Source organism: Chlorocebus sabaeus, chromosome 21, assembly GCF_047675955.1.
Source record: "Chlorocebus sabaeus isolate Y175 chromosome 21, mChlSab1.0.hap1, whole genome shotgun sequence".
NCBI lineage: Eukaryota > Metazoa > Chordata > Mammalia > Primates > Cercopithecidae > Chlorocebus > Chlorocebus sabaeus.
In genome coordinates this window covers 101504858-101529704 of record NC_132924.1, presented here as the reverse complement: position 1 = coordinate 101529704, position 24847 = coordinate 101504858, and the positions used below count along the sequence as shown (strand labels likewise).

The 24847-nt window shown below is 55.9% G+C and overlaps 1 protein-coding gene and 1 long non-coding RNA gene across 8 annotated transcripts; one reads left to right on the top strand and one right to left on the bottom strand.

The window, feature by feature from the left end:
- The first annotated feature begins 449 nt into the window (after positions 1-449).
- On the top strand, positions 450-18446 carry IMPDH1 (inosine monophosphate dehydrogenase 1). Of its 7 annotated transcripts, XM_038004407.2 has the most exons (17): positions 450-698; positions 4535-4633; positions 6062-6226; positions 6625-6673; positions 9552-9653; positions 9775-9849; positions 10128-10334; positions 10485-10572; positions 12110-12309; positions 13693-13783; positions 14019-14114; positions 15438-15581; positions 15678-15822; positions 16113-16256; positions 16350-16433; positions 16992-17008; positions 17700-18446. In XM_038004407.2, the coding sequence occupies exons 1-17, from the start codon at positions 553-555 to the stop codon at positions 17798-17800; spliced, it is 1953 nt and encodes a 650-aa protein (XP_037860335.1). In that variant the 5' UTR covers positions 450-552; the 3' UTR covers positions 17801-18446. The 7 variants fall into 7 exon arrangements, with proteins under 7 accessions (XP_037860335.1, XP_007981022.2, XP_037860337.1 ...); XM_007982831.3 differs by lacking the exon at positions 16992-17008 and having other exon boundaries at positions 451-698; XM_038004409.2 differs by lacking the exon at positions 6062-6226 and having other exon boundaries at positions 452-698.
- On the bottom strand, positions 17874-24216 carry LOC140709693 (uncharacterized). The gene is made up of 2 exons (XR_012090406.1): positions 23871-24216; positions 17874-18840 (listed from the first exon to the last, which is right to left on the bottom strand). It is a non-coding gene; the product is annotated as an uncharacterized lncRNA (long non-coding RNA).
- Positions 24217-24847: the final 631 nt, after the last annotated feature.

Below are 24847 nucleotides of genomic sequence, written 5' to 3'. Positions count from 1 at the left end.
AAATCCCTCTCCCCGCTCTCTAACGTGGAGTCGGCTGAGCATGACTCTGTCGCCCCAGCGCGGGAGGCCTGCGGCCGGCGGGTAGGAGGCGCTCCAGGGGACCTGGCATCGTCGGTGTGCAGCAAAGGAGCGGACCCGCGACGCAAGGAGAAGCCCTGCCTCCAGAGCCCCGCTCCTTTCCTCTTCTGGTTTTCCTCGGAAAGGGCCAGGAGACACTGGAAGATCCGGACAGCAGCGAAGGGACGGGTCCTTTCCAGTCCCACCCATGTACGTACACCTCTCCCCCTCATCCCCCGATATACCCTCGCTGAATCCGGGATGGGAGAGACGAACCTAGTCTAGGCATCTGCGTAGCGGCGCCGGGGAGAGCGGGGAGCCCAGGGCGGAGCCCAGTCGACTCCCGGATTCCCCTGCCCCGCCCCCGGCACGAGGCCCCGCCCCGGCGGGCCCGCCCCTCCTCGGGACCCGACCGGGCTTCGCTCACTGCCCAGCCGGGGCCCCGGGAGCCTCCAGGCGGAGAGGCTCCCGCCCGCCCTGAGCTGCGGCCTCCGCATGGAGGGGCCACTCACTCCGCCACCGCTGCAGGGAGGCGGAGCCGCCGCTGTTCCGGAGCCCGGAGCCCGGCAACACCCGGGACACGAGACGGCGGCGCAACGGTACAGCGCCCGACTGCTGCAGGCCGGCTACGAGCCTGAGAGGTGACGCCCAGGGCAGAGCGCACGGGGCGCATCCGGGGCGGGCGGCCGAGGAGGGCGCGGCGGCTCCGGGAACCCGGCGACGCTGCGGGGGAGGGGAGGGGCAAACCCCACAAACCCTTCTCCTCTTACCGCCTCAGCCTCTAACTTCCCGAAACGCCACGCTCCTGTCTTTGGTTGGGGTATGCAGACGGGCACTGTACGAAGGATTAGGTGCTTCGTTGCACAGGGGAGCAGAGGGGAGGGAACAGGTCGTAAAAACCTTCCCTAAAATCTTAGCCTTAGATTGGACCTCGCTACACACCCGACGACACCCCTTTCAGGTGGCTTCAACTCTTGGGGTTCAAACAGTGCTGGTTGGAGTCCTGTCCGACTTGGCTTACCCCTCCTTAGCTGTTTCCTCCTAGAACTATCTTCAGTGGTCTTACTGGCAGGTGTTAGTGTCCAGATGGATCGCCTTCGCAGGGCTAGGTGAGGACACTCTCCCCTCCTCACCATACACTGAGATCTGATGAGGCTGCCAGTGCAGCTCACCTCAAGGTCTCTCCGAAGACTCAGGCCCCCATGCTGGGGTCTGTAGGGGAATGAGGGACACTGGAGGAAGAGTAGGGTAGTGAGCTGGGCCCCAGGGGGACTGGCTGAAAAGGAGACAGCAGCTAATCTCTGGATTGTATCGCAGCTTGAAATGCAATCCCACTGTCCTTCCGGTCCAGAGGATTTGGACTTCTTTCTCTGCCCATCTGCTGGTGTTCAGCAGCTTGGGGAGGTGACCTGGCAGCTGGGTTTGGCGGGGGTGGTCTGGGGGAATTAGCCTGGCAGCTCTGCCCAGGGGCTGGTCGCTTATGTAAGGACTTTTAACGGCTTAAGGGGCTCCTGGGCAGTGGGGCTGCTGAGTTAGGCCCCTCCTGTGCCGGCAGTCTGCCTCTCTAGAATTGACTCAGGCTTAGGCAACCCCCAGCCTTTCTCCTATCCTAGAAATCCAGCTCCTGGAGTTCAGGGCACAGGGTGATGGGGAGGGGCCACAGGGGCTGAAGGAACCAGTTGGGGCTTGACAGAGGCAGTGCTTGGTTAGAGCAGGGGTTGCAAACATATTGTTTCAGAGCTCAGGCTAGAGCCATGTGAGTGCATCCTTTCTCCAGATTGCACTTTTGCATCAAGGGGCCATCCCTACTCCCACCCCCAACCCGACCCGCACCCCGCACTTGGGCTCAGAGAGCCTGTGTAAACCTGAACCCCAGCCAGGTGGTGTAGTGAGATTCAAAACCTGCTGGCCAGACCTCCACCTGCCTTCGCCAACCTGGAGCTGTGGGAAGAGGACAGGATTCCGTGAGCAGTCCTGGGTTTGAATCCAGTGTTATTGCTCTCTGGCTTGAACTTGGACAGGCTATGGCCCCGTCCCAGCTCAACAGTGCTAATGTTATTACCTTTTCTCCCCTTCCCCCATCTTCCCCTCAAGAGTGTTTTGAAATCTTGTTCCTTCAAACAGCCCCAGGCCTGATGGAATCCTCGGGGCTCCCTGCCTGAACCTTAGTACCCAGCTGGGCACTGTTGCCCTGCTACCCTGAGGAAGGGACTTGGACCTGCCTTCCTGTCCCCACAGCTGCTAGGTGGGGGTCTCAGGGGATAACAGCCCTTCCTCGGCTTTGGAGGCCCACTGGTTGCCTCGGTGTCTCCTCCCCATGGAGGAAGCAGCTGGGGAAGATCAGGAAGAGGGTGGAGGAGAGCGGGGGTTGAGGGTGGATTAGCGGAGTCTCTGGAAAAGCACAGCCTAACCCAGGGCTGAGCCCCAGCAGCTTAGAGTGATGAGGAGCCCAACACAGGTCAAAGCAGGAGGCACATAGGGGAGCAGGAGAGGGGAGTGGGGCCATGAAGTCTGTTATCACTGGGAAGGTGACCCTCCCCATGCCTCAGCCAGGCAGCCTCCTCCCTTGGGTTCCAGAGTTCTAGGAAGGCTGGGGCAGATGTCACAATCAGGTCACCTGAGATGGTCAAATCCAGCTGCTCTCCTGGGCCCCAGCTCTGGTTGAATCCTGAATAGTACTCTAGCCATTCCTGACCCGTACTGTAGGGGACAGTGACCCAGAGCAGGTCCCTTAGTGACCCAGTGACCCAGAGAGACCACTGGGCCGGTCTCTGCTCTGTGCTGTAGTTGGCATGATAGCTCTGTTCTTCTGTGGCTAGAAAGGCACCCCAGAGCAGCTCTGAATGGTCAGGCACTTTCTCTGGCTGTTCTCACTGCTCTCCTCAGGACTCTCCCCTGGTCTCCCGTGTGGCCTGGGCTACCCACATGAGCCCATGAATGCTGAAGGTTCAGAGGTGCTTCCCAGGCATCGCTGGCAAGCTGGCCCCAGCCTCCGCTCTGCACACAGATGGAACAGTCTGTGTTTTCCTGGCAGGGTCCCGGGGGCATCAATGGGGGAGGTTGGGCATCCCAGGGAACCTTGTGGCTTGGAGGCCAAGCCTCCCCTGGGCTTAGTTTCCATCACACTGCTGAGAGGTAAACAAACCCAGCCTCCCAGGGCCACAGCCAGCCACCATGCCAGGGAGGGGATTGTGTCCCACGCCACCTTATTCTCTTCTTCCCAAGTGAGCTGTGGGAGCCATAGGAGGACACAGGGAGGAGGCTGTGGAGTGTGGGTGGGGGACCCACTCTTGGTCAGCACTGGCAGTTCTGGTCCCATAAGAGGGAAGGATCTACCTCCTGCCACCCCACCTTTCCCCATGTGAATCAATCTGCTACCCAGTCACTGCCTGCATGTAGAAATCTGGATCTTGCTGGGCACCCAGGGCCACCGACTTCTGCTTTGGGGATTTTTCAGAAGTTCCCTAGCCCCTGTCCTTGTTTGTATGTGTAAGCCAGGCTTATGATCCTCCCCCATCTTCCCACCGCTGGACCCTCCCAAATAACAAACTGCTCTCTGAGGTTAAAAGCCTTGGTACCAACACCATTTTCTCAGCTGGAGATAGGGTGGTGAGCCGAAGCACTGGGTCATGAATCAGAAGCAGTACCCCTCCCTCCCTTTCCGAACTATAGATTTTGCGTCTGTCAAGGGAATGGGTACCCAATACTTGGCAATTAATAGATTGTGGAGTTAATGTGATCATTTATGAAAAATGCTTTGTAAACTGCAGAGGGCCCCAAGGCCACCACCCCAAGGTCAAAAAGTGTCATTGTGAAGAATACCCGCTCCCTAGGAATGATGTCGGGATGGGGCATAGCGGTCCAACCTCAAAGTCCTTAGTACTGGGGAGCTGGGAGCCCAGACCAGTTTCTCAGGGCTCCGGGCCTTGATCAGGGTCCGGGGAAGAGTATGGGGGATTGGGGGACGGCAGAACCGTGTTAGAGGTACCCTGAGGAGAAGGGCAAGGTGGGTGGCCCAGGCTGGGGAAGCACTCAGGGGTGGGGGGGGGGTGGGGCCTCTGCTGGGGGTCCTGGGAGGATGGACGTGTAGAGGCGGAGGGGGTGTGTCCCGGCCTGACCTGGTCCTCTCCCCCGCGGCCCCCACACCTCCTCCCCGGTCCGGGCTGGCGGGGTCGCGGGGCCACTGCAGGCGGCTGGGGGCGTGCGCGCGGCGGCGGCGGGGCCCTTTGTGCGGCGCGGGCGGAGGCGGCGGTCTCCGCGGGAGGGGCGAGAAGGGCGGGAGGGGCGGGAGGAGAGGGCGGTGCCCTGGCCCGCCCCGCCGCTGCCGCAGCCCCCGCCCCCGGCCCGCCCGGCCCGCGGCAGCAGCGTGGCCGCGGTGCGGCGTCAGCAGTAGCAGCAGCAGCAGCAGCGGCGGCGGCAGCGGCGGCGGCGGGTGGCCGCGCGGGTGTTTATGTCGGGTCGCGGGGTCTCGCGGCAGCATGGCGGACTACCTGATCAGCGGCGGCACCGGCTACGTGCCCGAGGACGGGCTCACCGCGCAGCAGCTCTTCGCCAGCGCCGACGGCCTCACCTACAAGTAAGCGCGGGGGCTCATACCCCTAGGTGCGCGCACCCACGCGCCGCGACCCCCGGGCCGGTCCTGCACGTGCGCGGCTCCCCCGGCGTTCCCGGCCCGTTGCGAGTGCCTGCTGTGGGCGCTGGGGGCTGGGCACGGGAAGGAAGGAGGCCCGCGCCGGAGCAGACGGACGTGGCACGGCGACACCGCGGCCCTCAGAGCCCTGACCCGTTTCTGGCCAAATCCGGGCTCAGCCTGCCCCCTTCCTCCTCTCAGGGGCATGGAGGGGCCCTGGGGCGTGTGGGAAGTGGAGATGTGGGCGTTATGGGGATACTTTTCCCGGCCGCTGGTCCAGGACTCCCCCTCCCAGCCTCACCACGAGGGCAGAGGGTCCCTGGCACCAAGCTTAAGCAGCTGCTTCCGCGTGGCCCCAGGAGAGGCACAGCCAGGTGATTGGGGTGGCTTATTTTCCAACTGTCCAGTCCAGCGCTTTTTCCAGTTGTGTCCCTTCCTTGCCACAGGTTGGTACTGGTGCCCCTCCCAAGGCGCGAATTATTCTGTGACTGCCACCCCTAAGCCCACCCTACAGGGGGTTTTGGAGGAGGACACAGACCTACCCGTCTGCCTCTGGCTTCCTTTGCCGTGGGCCCTAGGCCAGTTGTCCTGCCTGCTGCAGGCCTGGCACTACCTCTGCCTCCTGGCTGCAGGACTATGCCCCTGCCAGGAAGAGGCATCAGAAGGGGCAGAGTGGGGATGCTGGCCAGTCAAGAGCATCCCTGCCTTGTCTCCTGCCAGCCCTGCCCTGGCTTGTAAGCACTCCTGCTTGGCCAGCAGTTTCCCTAAACACCAGGATACCCAGTCACTCCTGAGGAGTGTCTCCTCCTGCCTGCCCATAGGCGACGGGTATATAGAGTACCTAGAAAATACTACGAGGCCCAGACTCCAGCATTTCTTCTGTGGCCTCCTTGCTATACAGAAGGGCTGCCAAAGTCTGGGAGCAGCCAAAATTCTTTGTTTCTTTGGTGGTCTTTGGTGATGAGATTGAGAGCCTACCTTTGATACAGTTGTCACTGAAGTCTTCTAGGAGAACTCCCTAGGGGAACGCCTAGGAGTTTCTCTAGGCCTTAGGGCAGATTAATGACCCACTCGCCCTCCACCCTGTGGCTTTTCCTTCCTGCCCTAGGATGCCTGCTGCTTTGCTTAGCTCGGTTCAGAGTGTTCCTGAAGTGTGGGATATTTGCTTTTGGGCGTGTCTCTCAAGACCTGCTGTGATTTTAGCAGGTTGGGGCCCCTGAGCTGTGGCCCTGCACCTAGATGTACCCATGCAGGCCTACACTCACCTTCTGGGGTTTGCTGTGACTGTGGCCCACCCTAGTGCCTTGCTTTGGCTGGGGCCCCAGTGTCCTGGTCCCACCTCTAAGGCCTCTTTCCTCCCCTTTCCCATCCCAGCCATTTCTGTTCTGCTCTGTCAGAACATGCCCTGCACTCAGCCCCCTGGGGTCTCTCCATGCTGTTCCGAGCCCTGTGTGACTCAGCAGCCCAGGCACCGGGGCGTGCAGTGTGTCCTGTGCTGGGTCATGTTCATGCTGTGTTGCACCACAAAATTGTTCTCAGGTTTGTTCCCTGTGTTTACTTATTTTCTCTCCCCATCAAGATTGAGAAGTTTTCAAAGTCAGGCACTGTCTGCTGTGTGTGGCGATATGGGAACTTCTGTGTTGCTTGACAAACTCTGAGACCTAAAGGCAATGGATATTTTGGGCCTATTGCCTTGATGGCACCCCAGCAGACCTTCCACTATCTTTGGCTCTAGCTCTTGGGACTGGAGTCTGCCAGACTCTAGTGGGGGGCAGGAGGTGGGGAACTGCCCTGATGAGGCAGTAGGGATGGGGGGGCTCTAGCCTCTGCTCCCCTAGGCTTTTCTATACACCCCTGCTGCCTCCTCTGGCATGGCAGGCTCCACCCCTTTGGGGCTGCCCTCCCCACTAGTAATACTCACTTCTCTGTCTTCACAGCGACTTCCTGATTCTCCCAGGATTCATTGACTTCATAGCTGATGAGGTGGTGAGTACCTCTTCCTTTGACAAGGGGAGGGAGCTGTGTGTGTGGTGGAAGAGGCTGACTTCTTGCTCAGGAGCAGGGCATGGAGAGACTTTTCTTGGGAATGGGTGGATAGGATATAGCCCCCCCCCTTTTTTTTTTTGAGACAGAGTCTGGCTCTGTCACCCAGGCTGGAGTGCAGTGGTGTGATCTCATCTCACTACAGCCTCCACCTCCCAGATTTAAGTGATTCTCCTGCCTCAGCCTCCTGAGTAGCTGGGATTACAGGCACGTGCCAAAATCCCCCGATAATTTTTGTATTTTTAGTGGAGATGGGGTTTTGCCATGTTGGCCAGGCTGGTCTCAAACTCCTGAGCTCAAGTGATCCGCCTGCCTCAGCCTCCCAAAATGCTGTGATTACAGGGGTGATTCCACCTGGCTGGAATGGGTGGATATAGCCTTTATTGTTGCCAGAGAAACTGGCAGAGATCAAAGGGTTATACCTGATGGGGCAGAGGCAGCTATGGGGACACAGGAGTGTCCTAAGTGAGGCCCGGCCCGGGGCTGGGTGGCTCTGTCAGTGACAGAACCTATGGGCAGGTTCAGAAGAGGCCTGGGAAGGAGCTGGCTTGGGAGTGTGAAGGGGTGGGTTTGGGAGTGGCTTCCTTATTGTAGAGACCATAAGGATTGGATTTTGTCTGGAATGCTGAACAAGGACATGATAGAAGCCAGTAAAATTACAGAGATTTGAAAACGATAGACAGACTTGTTCACTGATCCACAAAGTACAAGAACTGGCAAGAGGGTTTGAAAGAGTTGCATTTTGGATAAATACAAGGAAACACAGTGTCTTGCTTTCCCAGAGGGGCTCATCAATGAGCCAAATCAATGAACAATTAACATATGATAAACTCAGAGAAACCAAGGTGGGTAGTGATGATGGTGTAAGTCATTTCAAGAAAAAGTACCGTGACTCTATGATGAATTCATATACATTAAAAAACCCATTTCTTTTCTGTTGCTATTATTATTGCTATTTATTCTGGTCTGATTCTCATGAAAGGCCAGAGGGCCTGAGTGTGCCTAGATCAATTACATGTGAGGGAAGTTCATGTCCAGCCTGTGTGTAACCAGAGCTGAACCAGACAGATTTTCAGGGGGAAATTCAAATGATTCTGGTTGTTTCCCTTATGACAACAACCAGGAAGCCTTCTTGGTGCAGCTGTTCAGTTTAACGGAGTTTACTCAGTAACGGAGTTTACTGTGGCTTTGTGTCAGACCCTGGGCTGGCTGCTAGGAAGAGAGGGATTGAAAAGACCCCTACTCCAGCTGGGTGCGGTGGCTCACACCTATAATCCCAGCACTTTGAGAGGCTGAGGCAGGAGGATCTCCTGAGATCAAGAGTTTGAGACCAGCCTGGCCAACATGGTGAAACCCCATCTCTGCTAAAAATGCAAAAATTAGCTGGGTGTTGTGGCGGGCATCTGTAATCCCAGCTACCTGGGAGGCTGAGGCAGGAAAATCACTTGAACCTGGGAGGAGGAGGCTGCAGTGAGTCGAGATTGCACCACTCTACTCCAGCCTGGGTGACAGAAAATAAATGAATAAATAAATAAAAGACATCTGCCTGGCTGGCGAGGGTCTCCCTGTCCTGTGGCTTCTGTCAGGAAGGCTGTGGCCCTTCTGTGGCATGATGAAAGAGGAGAAGATGGTGTTTTCTAGATCATGGGGCCAGAGGTCTGAACCAGGGTTAGTGATGGGTTTCAGGGACTTTGAATCTAAAAAAATTACATAGCGGGGCCAGGCACGGTGGCTCAAGCCTGTAATCCTAGCACTTTGGAAGGCCAAGACGGGCAGATCACGTGGTCAAGAGATCGAGACCGTCCTGGTTAACACGGTGAAACCCCGTCTCTACTAAAAAATACAAAAAACAAAAACTAGCTGGGCGAGGTGGCAGGCGCCTGTAGTCCCAGCTACTCGGGAGGCTGAGGCAGGAGAATAGTGTAAACCCGGGAGGCGGAGCTTGCAGTGAGCCAAGATCGTGCCACTGCACTCCAGCCTGGGCGACAGAGCGAGACTCCGTCTCAAAAAAAAAATTACATAGCAAAGTCTGCTCAAATGTCTTGGGGGCTGGGATCCACTACTGTTGGCCTGACCCTCAGAGGGGTATGTGCGCTGGCCTTTCCTCCATGGGCAGGTGGCTTTTAAATGGACACTCGCAATCCTGACTGCTCTCCTGAGCTCCAGACCGTTAGTTGCTTGCTTTCCTGGATGCCTAAAAGACTCTTTTCCATGCCTCCCCTGACCTCAGCCCTTGTCACCCAGAATCCATTCTCCACCTCAGAGCCTGAGTGACCTTTTTGAAACATAAATCAGATCATTTCTCTGTCGAGACCAGGGGCTTCTGTCCGAATCGAATTTGAGCTTCTCTCCATGGTCTTCACGGCCATACATGCTGCCCCTGCCTTCTTCCCGCCTCTTCCTTCCCTCCACTCCCCTGGCCTTCTTTTTCTTTCTTAAATGTGCCTCCGAAAGAATTGGATTCTGAGGCGGGTTTGCACCAAGCCCTCTCAGCCGAGTGACAGCCCTTCTGACTTCTACTTGATTGGCTCCCACCCGTCACCTCCCAGGAAAGAGGCTTTCCCCAGTCACCTTGTTGCTGGTGGTCACTTGCCTTCTTGTTTTTCTCTACAGCCTTCATCGTGACGGAAGTCATCTTGAGCATGTGTCCTGTGTCTGTCATCTTTCTTTCCAAGTAGAACATAAGCTCTGTTACATGAGCAGGGAACCTTGTTCACTGCCATGTCCCCAGGGACTGTCCTGGTGCTGGTGCATGTAGGAGCTCAGTAAGTGTTTGTCCAGTGGGTGATAAACTTCACATGGGCTGTGCCTCCATCCTCAGGACCTGACCTCAGCCCTGACCCGGAAGATCACGCTGAAGACGCCGCTGATCTCCTCCCCCATGGACACTGTGACAGAGGCTGACATGGCCATTGCGATGGCTGTGAGTAACGCACCTGCATGGGGACTCCCGGGCACAGGAACTGAGCATGGTGGGCTGTGCTGAGGGGCAGGGCCGGGGAGGGATGGGCCCTCACTGTGACCACACTTCCCTTCCATGTCAGCTGATGGGAGGTATTGGTTTCATTCACCACAACTGCACCCCAGAGTTCCAGGCCAACGAGGTGCGGAAGGTCAAGGCAAGTACCAGGCCTGTCCCCAGCAAGATGCCACCTGGCAGTCCCCACCTCAGAGGCCCTCCCAGCCTCCCCTGCCAGCCCTGTACTGCTGCACTCCCTGGGTGTCCTTCCTCTCAGTGGAGCTGTGGGGCCGAGCCCTCATTTTCCCACTGGCTCCTCATCCCACTGAGGGTCCTGACTTCTCTGCGGCAAAGCCGCATCCTCTGTTCCCTGTGGCCAGCTCAGACATCATCCCTGGCTTTCTTCCAGCCTTTTCCTCCCCCTATCTCTGCCTGCAGAAGTTTGAACAGGGCTTCATCACGGACCCCGTGGTGCTGAGCCCCTCGCACACTGTGGGCGATGTGCTGGAGGCCAAGATGCGGCATGGCTTCTCTGGCATCCCCATCACTGAGACAGGCACCATGGGCAGCAAGCTGGTGGGCATCGTCACCTCCCGAGACATTGACTTTCTTGCTGAGAAGGACCACACCACCCTCCTCAGTGAGGTACCTGCAGGGCAGGGGAAGCAGGGCTGGGTGCAGAGAGGACCCTCACGCTGGGGCCTCAGACTGGTGCCTGTGACCAGGGACCAGAGGGAGGCCTGGCTCCTTCTCTCTCACCTGCCAACCTGCAGGCAAATGTTCCTGGCCCCACAGGTGATGACGCCAAGGATTGAGCTGGTGGTGGCTCCAGCAGGTGTGACGTTGAAAGAGGCAAATGAGATCCTGCAGCGTAGCAAGAAAGGTACCAGGGAGCTAGTTGAAAACTCAACCCCTAGCCTGACTCCCTGTCCACAGTCCCATTGTTCTTTCACAGCCTCACAGGTTATCCCAGCAATGAGACTGGACCCTGGGGAAGGTTTGAATCACCTCAGGCAGGCCAGACCACAATTCCTGCCATCCTTCTCTCAGCTTAGGGAAGCTTGTCCCTAATGCAGCATCTTCACAGTATGTTTCCCAAAACTAGTCCTATGAGACGCTCATCCCAGAAGAAGCCTCTGTGGTCTTAAAAGCTTGAGCAAGAACTCCTTTCTCTATCCCTTATCTTACATAAAGAATTGCACATTCACTTATTAAAGGCTCTCAGAAGTCCTGCAGTTAAATTTATTTGACACTGGAGCTGTTTCTATATTTGCTAGCTAGAAACAACTTTAGCTTTTTTTTTTTTTTGAGACAGAGTCTCACTTTGTCACCCAGGCTGGAGTGCAGCGGCACCATCTCAGCTCACTGCAACCCTTGCCTCCTAGGTTCAAGCGATTCTCATGCCTCAGCCTTCTGAGTAGCTAGGATTACAGATGTGTGCTACTACACTAGCTTATTTATTTATTTATTTGTTTGCTTGTATTTTTAGTAGAGATGGGGTTTCACCATGTTGGCCAGGCTGGTCTTGAACTCCTGGCCTCAAGTGATCTGCTCTCCTTGGCCTCCCAAAGTGCTGGGATTACAGGCGTGAGCCACTGTGCCTGGCTACAACTTTGGCTAGCTATTTATTTATTTATTTGTTTTTGAGATGGAGTCTTGCTCTCTCATCCAGGCTGGAGTGTAGTGGTGTGATCTCGGCTCACTGTAATCTCCACCTCCCGGGTTCAAGCAATTCTCCTGCCTCAGCCTCCTGAGTAGTTGGGACAACAGGCGCACATCAACACACCCAGCTAATTTTTTTGTATTTTTAGTAGAGATGGTGTTTCACCATATTGGCCAGGCTGTTCTTGAACTCCTGGCCTCAAGTGATCCACCTGCTTCAGCCTCCCAAAGTGAGGAAGCTGTGAGCCACCATGCCCGGCCAACATTGGCTCCTTAGAAAAAAAAAAGGAAAAATTAAATATTCACCAGGTCCCTGTTGGCTATACTGGGAAATGCTTCCCTGGTCCATAGTGGAGGGTTCTTTGGTGTTTGTATTGAACAGGGCACATACTTCTCCCTGCAGGACAGCATCACTCCTGGCTAGGAGATTTCGGCCACTGTGGCTCAGCAGGTGAAAGGCTGCCAGCGCTCAGGGGCTGTCCATCCGAGTCCATGGGGATGCCCATCCCAGTCCATGGGGATGCCCATCCACAGACCCTCAGGAACCTGCTGGGCTGAGAGGTTTCTTTGCTCCCTGTTCCTTGGGAAGCGGTCTAGGTCCCTAGGAACACTTCCTGGGGGGTGCTGTCACCTAGTGGCTGGCTGGGGTACTTCAGTGGAATCTCTGGCGTTGCCCACTTTCATCTTCACCCTCCTGAACATCTCTCAAACTTCTCCCCACCAAGCCTGCTTCGTTTCACCCCTGCATTCCTTGTCAGGGAAGCTGCCTATCGTCAATGATCGTGATGAGCTGGTGGCCATCATCGCCCGCACTGACCTGAAGAAGAACCGAGACTACCCTCTGGCCTCCAAGGATTCCCACAAGCAGCTGCTCTGTGGGGCAGCTGTGGGCACCCGTGAGGATGACAAATACCGCCTGGACCTGCTCACCCAGGCGGGCGTCGACGTCATAGTCTTGGTGAGGCCCCTGCCTAGGTTGTGGGGGAGGTGTTTGGGTGGTTCAGCAGAGTGGAGGTCTATGAGGACCCAGGTTCACCTCTGATTAAACCTGTGCCCCTCCCTTGCTACTCTTCCTCTCTGCTTCCGAGTGCTCCCTGGTGTCAGAATTAGGAGGGTGGCAGCAGGATCGCCTGAGCTCAGGGGTTCAAGGTCATAGTGTGCTAGGATCGTGCCACTGCACTCCAGCCCTGGGGACAGAATAAGACTCTATCTCAAAAAGCAAACAGTGGTTTGTGTCATCTGAGATACAAAGAAAGAAAACGAACAAGTTAAAATTCTTCAATGGCACAGCCATAAGAAAGAATGAAATCCTGTCCTTTGTAGCAGCATGGACAGAGCTAGAAACCATTATCCTTAGTGAACTAACTCCAAAGCAGAAAACCAAATACTGCAGGCCCTCGCTTATAAGTAGGAGCTAAACAGTGGGTACACATGTTCATAAAGATGGAAATAATAGATGCTGGGGACTCCAACATGGGAGAGGATGGGAGGGGAACAAAAAATTGCCTATCAGACACAGTTTTCGATATGTGGGTATTAGGTACACTTAAAGCCCAATTCTCACCAGTATGCAGTATGCCCATTTAAGCAACAAACACATATACCCACTGAATCTTTAAAAAAAAAAAAAATAGACAAATTGTTGCAAGCAACAATTACAAATCAAGACCCCCCACCCCCAATAAAGGGAGGTAGAATAAGGATAAAGGCTTATTGATTCCTTGTGAGTGATCTGGACCATACATCTAGATTTATCTGTATTCTATGACTAGGAGGAAGAGAAATTAGGAGGGTCACTGGCACCCTCTCAACAGCTCACAACAGACTGCAAACAAAGGCCCTCTGAGGGCCTTCTTGGCTGATAAGTTGACCCTAGTCATTTAGCTCATGCTCACTGAGAACCGCCTGTTTGCCAGCCACTGCGTCAAGACCTTTATGTGTATCAGCCCCTTGAGGGACAATTGCCATTCCATTTTCAGATGAAGAACAGGCTTAAATAAGTTAAGTCATTTCATTTGGTTAGTGAGTTGGTGGGAACCGGATACAGCTCCAGGCAGTGTCTCCTTGCTTTAAGGCTCAGTCTGTACAATGGATAGGAAAGGCCTTATCTACTCTAAGACTGCATTAGTGGTGGTTAACCTTTCAGGGAAGCAGTCCCCATTGAGAATTGACTGAGAGTTGTCAAGTGAATTTCCAGAAAAACAAAAACAAAAACACAGAAGGAAAGAACATTCTCATAACAGTTTTCACAGAATTTGAGGGGTTCATCCGTTCAGGCTCTCCCTCCTGCCTTGAGAGTCCTCAGCTGTCTAAGCACAAGCTCTTCCTTCCTTTCTCACAGGACTCGTCCCAAGGGAATTCGGTGTATCAGATCGCCATGGTGCATTACATCAAACAGAAGTACCCCCACCTCCAGGTGATTGGGGGGAACGGTGAGTGCGGGGTTGCCTCTCAGCCCCCTGCTCCTGCCCCTCCACTGAGAAACCTTTTTCTGTCCTTCAGCATCCCTAGGTGATGGTATGGCTCCTGGCATGGGTGGCAGGAAGCATGATGGGCTTTGGTCACCATAGGGAGGTTGGGGGTGCTAGACTGGGGTCCCAAGAAGCCGTTGGGCAGGCAAGGGCATCCCATCCTCACATTGTTCCTCTGCCCCATTCCCACCCCCAGTGGTGACAGCAGCCCAGGCCAAGAACCTGATTGATGCTGGTGTGGACGGGCTCCGCGTGGGCATGGGCTGCGGCTCCATCTGCATCACCCAGGAAGGTGGGTGTCAGGAGGTGAGCGAGTGCCCGCTGGCCGGGGGGCCTCGCCTTTGTTCCCCAGATGCATATCAAGTACTCTCTCTGCCAGGCCCCGTTCTGCCATGGTGGGCTCCGGGATGACCCAGGCATGGGCCGCACCCCGTCGGGCCCACTGACTTAAGGGAAGGCAGATGTAAGCAGGGCGCAAGAGCTCCACCTGCTTCTCAGAGTACGGTCAAGGGAGCTCCGCCTGGGGCTTGGGGCCTGGGGTTGGTGTGACTGTCCAAGGGGCTTGTTGGAACCTCAGGGTTTGGATTTGATTTGTGACAGGGCAGATATTTAAGACACAGAGATGACGTGTCCCTGAATATATAAGGATATATTATACACCCACTTCACCATGTGGTTGGGGAGTGGGGAGTTCCACCCAATTACAAAGCCCTTCTGCAGGGTGGGTTTCTGAACATGAAGTGGGAAAGGGGGACCTGACATGTGTCCCCCATGTGGTTATTGAGGAGGTACTCCCTGGAGGCTGGTGTCTGACTTGTGGGGTGGCTGCCTGGAAGACTGGGGTCCTAGCTTGGCCTGAGGAGATGTACCCGGCCCCTCCTTTGAGGGCCATCTCTCCACAACACTGAGTGATGCATTTGGCCTTTCCTGGCCCAAACAGCTCTCCCTTTTGGTCTTCAGAGCCTCTGCTATTTAGGTTTGTGCCCTTCACCTTAGCTGGCTACCATGGTGAAATGAGGGCCCTCTCTCACCCACTTAACAAATATTCATTAGGCACCTACTTGTCTCAGGTACTGTTCAAAGCCTTGAGGTAGAGTAGGGACAAAACAAATGAGAGGCGCCATCTCTGGTTTATCCAGCTTTGCGTCCGTCCCGAGATAGGTGCTGGTCCTTACAGTCCCCATCTAAAACCTAACACTGAAGGACCGTGGACACTTAGATTTGAAGAAATGCAAACCAGTATCCCAAAGGGGACCATAGTACCTAACCCTGGTAACAGTTTTTGCAAATGAAAGCCTTGAGGGGGAACTTGTACCTTGAGAGCAGGTAAGGCTGTGGCCACCCGTCTGGGGACATTGGGCTCTGAAAGCCACTTCTGATGCCCCATCAGAATCCCCTGTCATGCTTTTAGGGATGGGGTGGCCAAGATCCCTGGAGTGACACTCATCCTGGTGGTATTTGCCAGCACCTGTGTTATGCCTCAGAAACACCATCCAGCTGAGTCCCTTTTCCTAACTAGAGGTAGTGCACAGGAGGAAGAGCTGATCTGGCCCCGTGCCTGGCCCCAGAGTCGCTGTTGACTCTTCTCTGCCTTGTGCACCCCACCCTCCCCCAGTGATGGCCTGTGGTCGGCCCCAGGGCACTGCTGTGTACAAGGTGGCTGAGTATGCCCGGCGCTTTGGTGTGCCCATCATAGCCGATGGCGGCATCCAGACCGTGGGGCACGTGGTCAAGGCCCTGGCCCTTGGAGCCTCCACAGGTGAGGGGAAAATGTGCTGGGGATTGGGCAGGCGAGGGCTGGAAGCCAGGTGGGGCACTCGTGGGCTGGAGGCACTAAATCCCTTGCCCACTGTAGTGATGATGGGCTCCCTGCTGGCTGCCACCACGGAGGCCCCTGGCGAGTACTTCTTCTCAGACGGGGTGCGGCTCAAGAAGTACCGGGGCATGGGCTCACTGGATGCCATGGAGAAGAGCAGCAGCAGCCAGAAACGATACTTCAGGTTCCCTGACCCTGGGCCCCACCTGGGCAGATCAGCCCACAACCCTTCAGGGCCCGCTCATGCCACTGACTTCCCCAGATGGCAGCCAGTCCTCATATGGTGGTTCTGGAAACTGAGGCACAGGGCATAAGTAGCAGACACAGGATCTGTCCCTGGGCCACCTGACTCAGAGCCCAGCGAGGGGTGGCTTGGGGACCTTCCTGGGCGGTATCCCTTTTGTGCCCTTAAGAGGTGGGGTGGGGTCCTTTGAGCTTCAAGCTGCTGGGCTCAGTGTTCCACCCTCCACGCAGCGAGGGGGATAAGGTGAAGATCGCACAGGGTGTCTCGGGCTCCATCCAGGACAAAGGGTCCATTCAGAAATTCGTGCCCTACCTCATAGCGGGCATCCAACACGGCTGCCAGGATATCGGGGCCCGCAGCCTGTCTGTCCTTCGGTGAGTGCTGAGACTGGGGCGGCTCCTGATTCCTTTCTCTCGCTCTTCTCCACCTGTGGTGGCCCTGACCCGCTCCACCTACCTGCTTCCTAGGTCCATGATGTACTCAGGAGAGCTCAAGTTTGAGAAGCGGACCATGTCAGCGCAGATCGAGGGTGGCGTCCATGGCCTGCACTCGTAAGTGTGGTGGCCTCCTCGCTGTCACCTGCAGGCAGTGGGTTGGGCAGGTGGGGCCAGGGTTGTGAGGCCAAGCTGAGGTCAAGGGACCCCATGGACCACCTGCAGCAGGGACAGATGCTGCTGCAGGATGGCCCTTCACCCTCTCCTCCAGGGCCCAGCCACCCTGTTCCTCATCCTTTAGCCCCCATGCAAGCAGGCCCTCCCCTTCCCTCGGGCCTCTTCCAAGCAGGGCACAGGAGGTGTGGCCACTCACTGTACCTGGACTCCCAGCCCTTGCTTGCTCAGGAAGCTTGGTGGCTGGTGGCAGGGGCTGGTGGTGGCACCAGGCAGCCAGGCAGAAGATGCGGGTGTGACCCCTCTGGCAGGGACAAGGGCAGAGAGACGGATGCCAGGACCAGCGCTGGGGCAACCGTGGGCGGGGGCAGTGCTCGTTGGCAGCAGTTCTGTTGGCAGCAGTAGTTGCAGGCATGCGCCCCACCCTGGTCAGGAGCCCTGTCCCCAGGCATCAGCGGGCGGCGTCTAACTTGTGTCTCTTTCCGCCCCACCCTTCCGTAGCTATACCTTTCTGCCGTGTAAGTAAACGCGCTGCCCGGGCCAAGCGTAGAGTAGAGCAGGGGCAGTCTGGGTGGGACCTGGGCTGGAGGTGGGGGTGGGTATTGGGTGAGAGTGGGAGGGTGCTGGGGTGTAGCCATGAGATGTGGACCCTGGGTTTGGGCCCCCCGGCCCCCTAACTCCAACACCATCGTGGAGGAAACCAGCAATGTCCCCTCATCTAACTGAAACACAGATCCCTTTCTGGCTGCAGAGAGACGCCTGTGACCTCAGGCCTAAGGCTGCCCCATCTTAGACTGGACCCAGTGACCACAAGCAGCCTAGGCCACTGTGCCTGCCGGGCTGGGGCTAGGTGTGGACACAGGCAGCAGAGGTTCGGCCCCAGGTTGGAGCTTGCTCCATGAGGATGGGCCGTGCCTGCCTGAGCTGTCGCTCCACCCTGGGCACTGAGGACAGTCCACTCAGATGTAGCGATGGCCCAAAGGAGCATGGCCATCTCTGGACCCAGCATGGTTCTTCAAGGGAACACTGGCCTAGGGCAGGACAGAGACCCAAGGCCTGCTCCAGGCCCTCCTGCCCGCTACGGCTGAGATCCCAGGGCTCCTCAGCTCTCTGCTCTCTCCCGTATCTGGGGGCCCTGGGGAAACGGTTTTGGAAGGGAGCAGGGTCCACACACCCACTCTTATTCCCCCTCTTGCCTTGTCCCCACAGTTACGAGAAGCGGCTGTACTGAGGACAGCGGTGGAGGCCGAGGTGGTGGAGGGGGCGCACCCCAATGTCCACTTTCGGGCACAGCCTCCCTCCATAACTGAGTGATCCACAGATTTGCACTACGGGTTCCCCAGCTCCTTTCCAGGGAGAGAGGAGGGGAGGTCCTGAGGGGGCTGCTGCCCCTCACTCGGCATCCCCTGCAGTCAGGACTGCTCCCTGGGCCAGGCTGCCCTGGGAGCCCCCCTGAGCCCAGCCAGCCGGGCTCTCAGGCCCTGCGCCTGCCTCAGGTCTTTCTTGCTGCAGCCTGCTCCAGCCCGGCCCCTACCCCAGGGGCAGGTGGCCCCTCCTGGCTTCTCCTGTAGGGCACCTCCCTGCCCCCAGCCCCCCAGGAAATGGTGCTCTCCTGGCCCTGCCTCTGGCCCTTCCTGGGCCGCTGCCCCCTCAGCCATGTGGCACTTCTGAGCTCCTGACCTAGGCCAAGGGGAGGTCTCTGCCCCCTTCCCCGGGCCTGGGCTACCCTTGGGTCCTGCTCCTCAGGCCACTCCCTTGTCCCTGGCCCTGGGGAGGCGGCTGCCCTGGTCATGGCTGCCTGCCTGTCATTCCTGACTCACCACCGTCCCCAGGTGAACCATTCCTCCCCTCTCCTCAGCTGCAGTTGAAGGCTTTAACTTTGCACACTTTGGGATCACAGTTGCGTCATTGTGTGTTAAATACTCGGAATAAATCAAGCAGGTCTCAACGCCTCCACCATCTTGTCTGTATCCCCTGTCCATTGGGTGACTGGAGCCCCATCAGAGTTGGGCTGGGGGGTGTGGCACCAGGCCCTGCTTCCCCAGGAAGGTATGAGGGCGTTGCAGTACTGGGGGTGGGGTGGGGGCCTGTTGGCGCAGGTGGGCCCCATGTCAGGAGGTCTCCCAGGCTTGTGCCACACTGGCAAGTTCACCTGCTGCAAGCTGCTCAGCAGCTCCTGCAGCCAGGCAGCATTGTGGAGGGTCATCACGGCTGTAGAATTCCAGCATTGGGGCCTCACCTGGCTGCCGAAAAACGCCCACCGCAGCCTCATCATGCCACATGGTGCAGCCAGGGCACAGGTGGCAGTACAGCATGGCCAGGGCCTGTGGTCTCATCTGCCAAAACATACCTATAGGTACAAAGCAGAGTGGGTCAGCTCCCACTGTTCATATGTGCTTCAGGAGCTGCCTCCCAGCCTCAATTCCCACTAGTGCACACAGTACTGTCACATGGGCTGCTGAATACCCCTAGAGTTGAGAGGTTTTGGAACATTCGTATTGCCTTCCTATGCCTCTGTTTTTGGGCAGTGGGCACAAAGCTGTCCATCGAAGGTACAGACACCACTCCATACAGCCATCACTCAAGTGGGCAGAGGCAGGGAAGATGGCCAGGGGGTCCTTGGGTGGTGGGAATGAGCAGACCAAGGAGATCTGGATACACTCCTATGGCTAAGGGAGGGGCCCCTCAGCTCCCTGCTGCCATGCTGTACCAATACCTGCCCTCTCCCAGACCCCTTCTGCCAGAGAGCTATTTGCTCGGGGGCCAGCCTTTCACTGCATCATTTTTTAGCTTTGTGCTTCTAGGGACAAGAAAGAGCTAGACAGCAGGACTATCAGGTGGGCTTAGAGCTGGTTCAGCATCTGCTCCAGGAGTTCTTGCAAAGTGAATGGGTCATTGACAGTCCTGGGAGGCCTTGTGCCCTGGAGTCTGGCTTTGATGAGTACCTGAGTCAGAGGTGACCCAGCAGGGAGGGAGGACGATGCCCAGGTCCCAGGGGATGGTTGAAGATGAGAGGGGATGGACCAAAACAGGGCCAGGTTTCGTGGTTTGTCTTGTGCATTGGTTTACAAAAATCATGCAGGAAGCAGCTTGACCAGCCATTGAGATTGGAAGGATCTAAGCGTTTTCAGATAAATGCCAAGTCACTCTGAATCAAGAGCATGAGTGGTTCAAACGGAGAGGTTCCGTTTTGAACTAAACCTAGTTGGTTAATAGAGCTGACCAATAGGATGAATTACCTTGTAAGTCAGTGATCTCCCCCTTAAGGTATGGTAGCATTAGTATGGCCCTTCGAGAGGAGGTTTTAGCACAGTGGCCCTGGAAGTTTGGTGCATGTCAGAATCACCTGGAGAGCTAATAACAAGTCCTAGGCTTGCCGTAGTAGGATAGGGTCTGGGCCTCTGGGTTGCTACTCAGCCCCTCAATTCTGATACATTCTAAAGTTAGAGGATTACTGTTTTAGAGGAATTCCATGCATCTAGTTATATGGTCTGAGACTTGTCACAGCACACGTCCTAAGAAAAGCAGATGACACAGCACCCACCCCCAGGCTTCATTGCAAGGATTATGTGAGAACAAATGAGGAAGGTTACAGGTGCTCAGTAAATGAGTCTTTTTTTTTTTTTTTTTTTTTTTTGAGACAAAATCTCGCTCTGTCACCCAGGCTGGAGTGCAGTGGCATAATCTAGGTGCCCACCACCACGCCCAGCTAATTTTTGGATTTTTAGTGGAGATGGGGTTTCACCATGTTGGCCAGGCTGGTCTTGAACTCCTGACCTCAGGTGATCTGCCTGCCTCGGCTTCCCAAAGTGCTGGGATTACAGGCGTGAGTAAATGAGTCTTATTGTGTCCTATGGGCTCTCCCTTTGCCTGGGTGATAAGTGCATGTAAGTCTGGACCCAGGCAACACACTTAGTCTGGGTTGCAAATTCAGCCACAGTGCAGGAGGCTCAAGTGGGACAAAGGGAGAGAGACTCTGGGTTGGAAGGCCACAGCAGGTGGATATTCAGAGGCAGCCCAGAGCCCCATTTGGGAGAAATGCAGATCAGAGATGCCTTGGTCAACAGTACTACCTGCCCCCTGAGGTCCAACCTGGTCTGCGCAGCGCACATGCCCCCTCATCCCTCCTTGACACACACCCAGCACCATGTGGTCCAGGCTGCTCACCACCAGGTTGTCGAAGATGTGGCCCCACAGGCGCTGAACCATGCTGCTGTGGTGCCCCAGGTCCCAGCTCGTGAGCAGCGGCATCTGCGCAAAGGTGTACCCACTCAGGGAGAGGGCACACTGCCAGCGTGCAGCCAGCCAGTGCCCCAGGATCCCTGCAGCAACATCAGCATTCAGGCAGCCTATACCAGGCCACCGCAAAAGAAATGGCTCAGTGCACTCTCCCAGCGAGCGTGTCAAAGCTGCAGGCCAGATGGAGCTGCAGGGACTTAGCCTAGGTAGCCAGCCTCGCCCCCAGCCAGGGCAGGAACAAGAGCAACAGGTAGAGCCAGGGGACTGGGAGGCTCGGGCTTCAGTGCAGGTGTGTGGAGCAGGAGAGTCAAGTTACCCTCACGGCGGGGTAGCAGTGGGGCCATCTCTGGTGTTCCCTGGGGGACCAAGAGGAGGAGGAGTGGGTAGCCCTAGCCGTCTCCCAGGCTCCAAGGACTGAGAACAGGGCCCTCAGATGACATGGCCCCATCATTCAGGGGGGACTAGACTAGCCCTCTGAGGCTCCTTTCAGCTTCTGTGGCTCCAGTGCCAGTCAGGAAGTGGGCAGTCAGCCGGAGGTGAGGCAGGGGCAGTGCCCCAGCTGTGAGCCACTCAGCTCCCCTCAGTCTTTCCCTCCACTCCTCTCCTCACATCCAGAGTCAGGGCTGGAGAGGAAGAGAGGACCCAACCATTGGGGCGTGGTGGGTTGGCGGAGGTAACTCCTCACTCTCCCCTTCATTAGAGCTTTTTATTCTTTCAGGATCCTTTCTGGCTTGTAAGGGTCAAATTCCACCCTCAGCCTCTCTGACCCCACTATAGCCTGACACTCAGACAGCTAACCAGGAGGTTGCAGGGCCAACCCTGCCCACCTCACCTCACCCCTGAAGCCTTCCTGCCTCCTGCTGAGGAGAGTTTGGAGGCAGGGAACCTGGGCAGAGGGCAGCGGCCAGGTGGGAGCCTCCAGCCGCATGCAGCCTCTTCTAGGCCAGAGTACCCAGCCCCACCTCTCACACTTATTGTCCTCAGAGCAGGGCTTCTCACCTGCAGGGTTCAGGCATCACCATCGCCAGCCTCCTCCTTGCTTACCCCTCTGGCTTAGCTCAGGAGGGAAAACAGGTGGGATCAGGGACCCAGGAGACCTGGTCCCCAGCCTCCTGCTCCACCTGCTCTTAAGCCCATTGACAACATCAGCTTCTGGGCTGAGAGCCAGGGTGTCGGCTCTCAAGTCAACTTCGCCCCCCACCCCCACCCCAGCCCAGCTAGAGTTGGAGAGAGGACATCTGGATAGCAAGATGTGGTATTAGCCTGGAACAGGTAAAGAGCAGCCTTTCGCTCACCCTGTGCCTCAGTTTCTCTACTTGTGATCCTAAAAGGGAAAGAGGTACCCCCCCACCCCCAGGCATCCCAACTTCAGATATTTCACTTCCCCCTTCACTTTTCAGGGCAGGCTGATCTCAGGGTGGCCAAGCCCAGGGGCTGCCTTGGGTGGGTATTGAACTCAGGAGTCCTGGTCTCATAGCAGGCATCTTTCTGCTTCTCCCTCTTCTGCCAGTGGGCAGGACGATCTGAGGCTCCAAGGGGTTCACCTGGCAACTGTCAGGTGGGTAGGAAGGTTCTCCCAGAGAAGAAAAGGGGACTCGGGTCTAGAAGCAGTGGGAGCTGAGCGGTTCCCCAGGAGGGGATGTTGCACCAGGACCTTGCGGTGACCCACATGTCACTCTCTTACCTCAACTTTAACCTCTTCATTTCCATGGCTCCCTCCCTGTGGAAGGGCAGATAGTGGGAAACAGTTTCCAAGAGGATTGCAAGCCTCAGGAAAGCAACTAGGGGAGAGACTTTCTTGGACCTCAGGCTACCAGGAGTCCTGCTTTCCTGTCCTCTTCCTTTATGTGTAGAGAAGGACATCGCTCCCACCCTCCACAGTGCTTCCAACTCCTTCCCATGCCTCTAATCTCTGGGAAAGTCTGGGGGCAAAAGGAGCAAAGAGCTTTTATGTGATGCTGTGGGGGAGAATGGGCAGGGGAAGAGGAGTGTTCCCTGTTCCAGGCTGTGGGACTCCGGGTCTGGGAGCTTCAGAAGCAGTGTGGCACTGTGTCCGGCAGATGGCGCCGAGACCCATCAACTGGTGGGACCCCAGGGAACCCGGAGTGGGGCAGTTTCCTAGGCAACAAGCAGCCCTTCTTTTCAAAGCCCGGCCTTTGGCAACCATTCCCTGGTTACCTGCATCTGTAGTAAAATTTGGCTTCTGAAGGACAGGCGGGGTTTGGGGGTAAACTAATTTCATCTCCCAGAAAGGAAAGAGGCTGGCTAGGTGGGGAGAGGAACCTAAAAGACCTGTTTTCTGCCGCCATTCATTACTATGCTGTAAAGGTGCATCTTATCCTCTGCAACCTATAGCAGTAATGCCTGTTCCTTTATGATGGATGGGACGACGAGGCTAGGAGAGAGAGAGTGACTTGCCCAAGTTGCCAGCAGGTAGGGCCTGGGCCTGCCTGGATGTCCTTGGGTCCATTCCATTCTTTCTCCCAGCAGCTGTGAAGTGTCTAAGCCCTGTGAGGGCGCTGGTGGAGAGGCTTGCCAGGAAGCCAGGAGCTGCAGGAGCGGCTGGAGAGAGGCAAGAATAAATCCAGCCCCTTCCAGCTGAGCTCTTTCCTTGCTTGACCCGGTATGGGGAGACCTCTCTGCTCAGGGTCTCCCCTGACCTCATGGTGGGGCCTTCTCCTGGCAAAGGACCACAGAGGGACAGGGAATAGCAGTTCAGACTGTGGAGGTCATATGGCCCCTCTGCGGTTTCAGGACAGGACAGCTTGCCAAGGAGGACACAAAGCTGGAACCCAGGACTACTTGGGGAGAGGAGATGAGGGAAAGGATTCTGTTCCAGGGACTGTTCAGAGGAGAAAACTGACTTCAAGTAGGTCAAGGGACGTATTTGGAGGATTCAAATCCAGTTCAATTATCTGCTCTCCATTCCCTCGAGCTCTCATCTCCCTGCCTACTCCACATCTCACACTGACTGTAACCAATGCTGAATTTCTGACTCCCTGTAGTAGTCTGAGTTCTCCAGACTACTGGGTTCTCCAGAGAAACAGAACCAATCATACAATATTTTTCTAAAAAGAAAAATGTGTGTGTTTGTGGAGAGACAGAGAGAGAGAGACAGACTATTATAAAGAATTGGCTCACATCATTGTGGAGGCTGACAAGTCCCAAGACCTGCAGTTGCCAAGCTGGAGACCCAGGAGAGCCAATGGTGTAGTGCCAGTTCGAGTCCAAAGGCCTGAGAACCAGGAGAGCCGATGGTGTAAGTCCAGAGTCCAAAGGCAGGAGAAGACTGACGTCCCAGCTCGAAGACAGGCAGAGAGAGGAGATTTTCTCTTACTCAGCCTTTTTTGTTCTATTCAAGCCTTCAATGGATTGGATGAGGGCCACCCACATTGGGGAGGGCTTTCTGCTTTATTCAATCAGCTGATTCAAATGTAAATCTCATCCAGAAACACCCTCCCAGACACACTCAGAAATATATTTAAACAAATACCTGGGCACTCTGTGGTCCAGTCAAGTTGACACATATAATTAACATCACACTCCCTGCCACCCTCCCAGACCTGGTCCTCCTTACATTTACCCTATCTTAAAAACTAACAAATTCATTCCTCTGGTTGCTCAGATAAACAAAACAAAACAAAAACCCTTGGAGTCATTCTTGACTACACTTTCTCTCACTCTTTATTTATTTATTTATTTATTTATGAGACAGGGTCTTGCTCTGTCTCCCAGGCTGGAGGGTAGTGGCACAATCATAGTTCACTGCAGCCTCGACCTCCTAGGATTAAGCAATCCTCCTACCTCTGCCTCCTGAGTAGCTGGGACTACAGACACACACTGCCACTCCTAGCTAATTTTTTATTTTTTATTTTTGTAGAGACGAAATCTCACTTTGTTGCCCAGGCTAGTCTTGAACTCCTGACCTCAAGTTATCCTCCCACCTTGGCCTCCCAAAGTGCTGGGATTACAGGCATGAGCCATCATGCTTGGCACACCCTTCATATTTAATCCATCGGCAAATCCCATTAGCACTACCTTCAGTTTAACCACTTCCTCCAGTCTCTTCTGCAACAATGCTGCTCAAACCATCACCATCTTCCATCTGGGTTACTGCA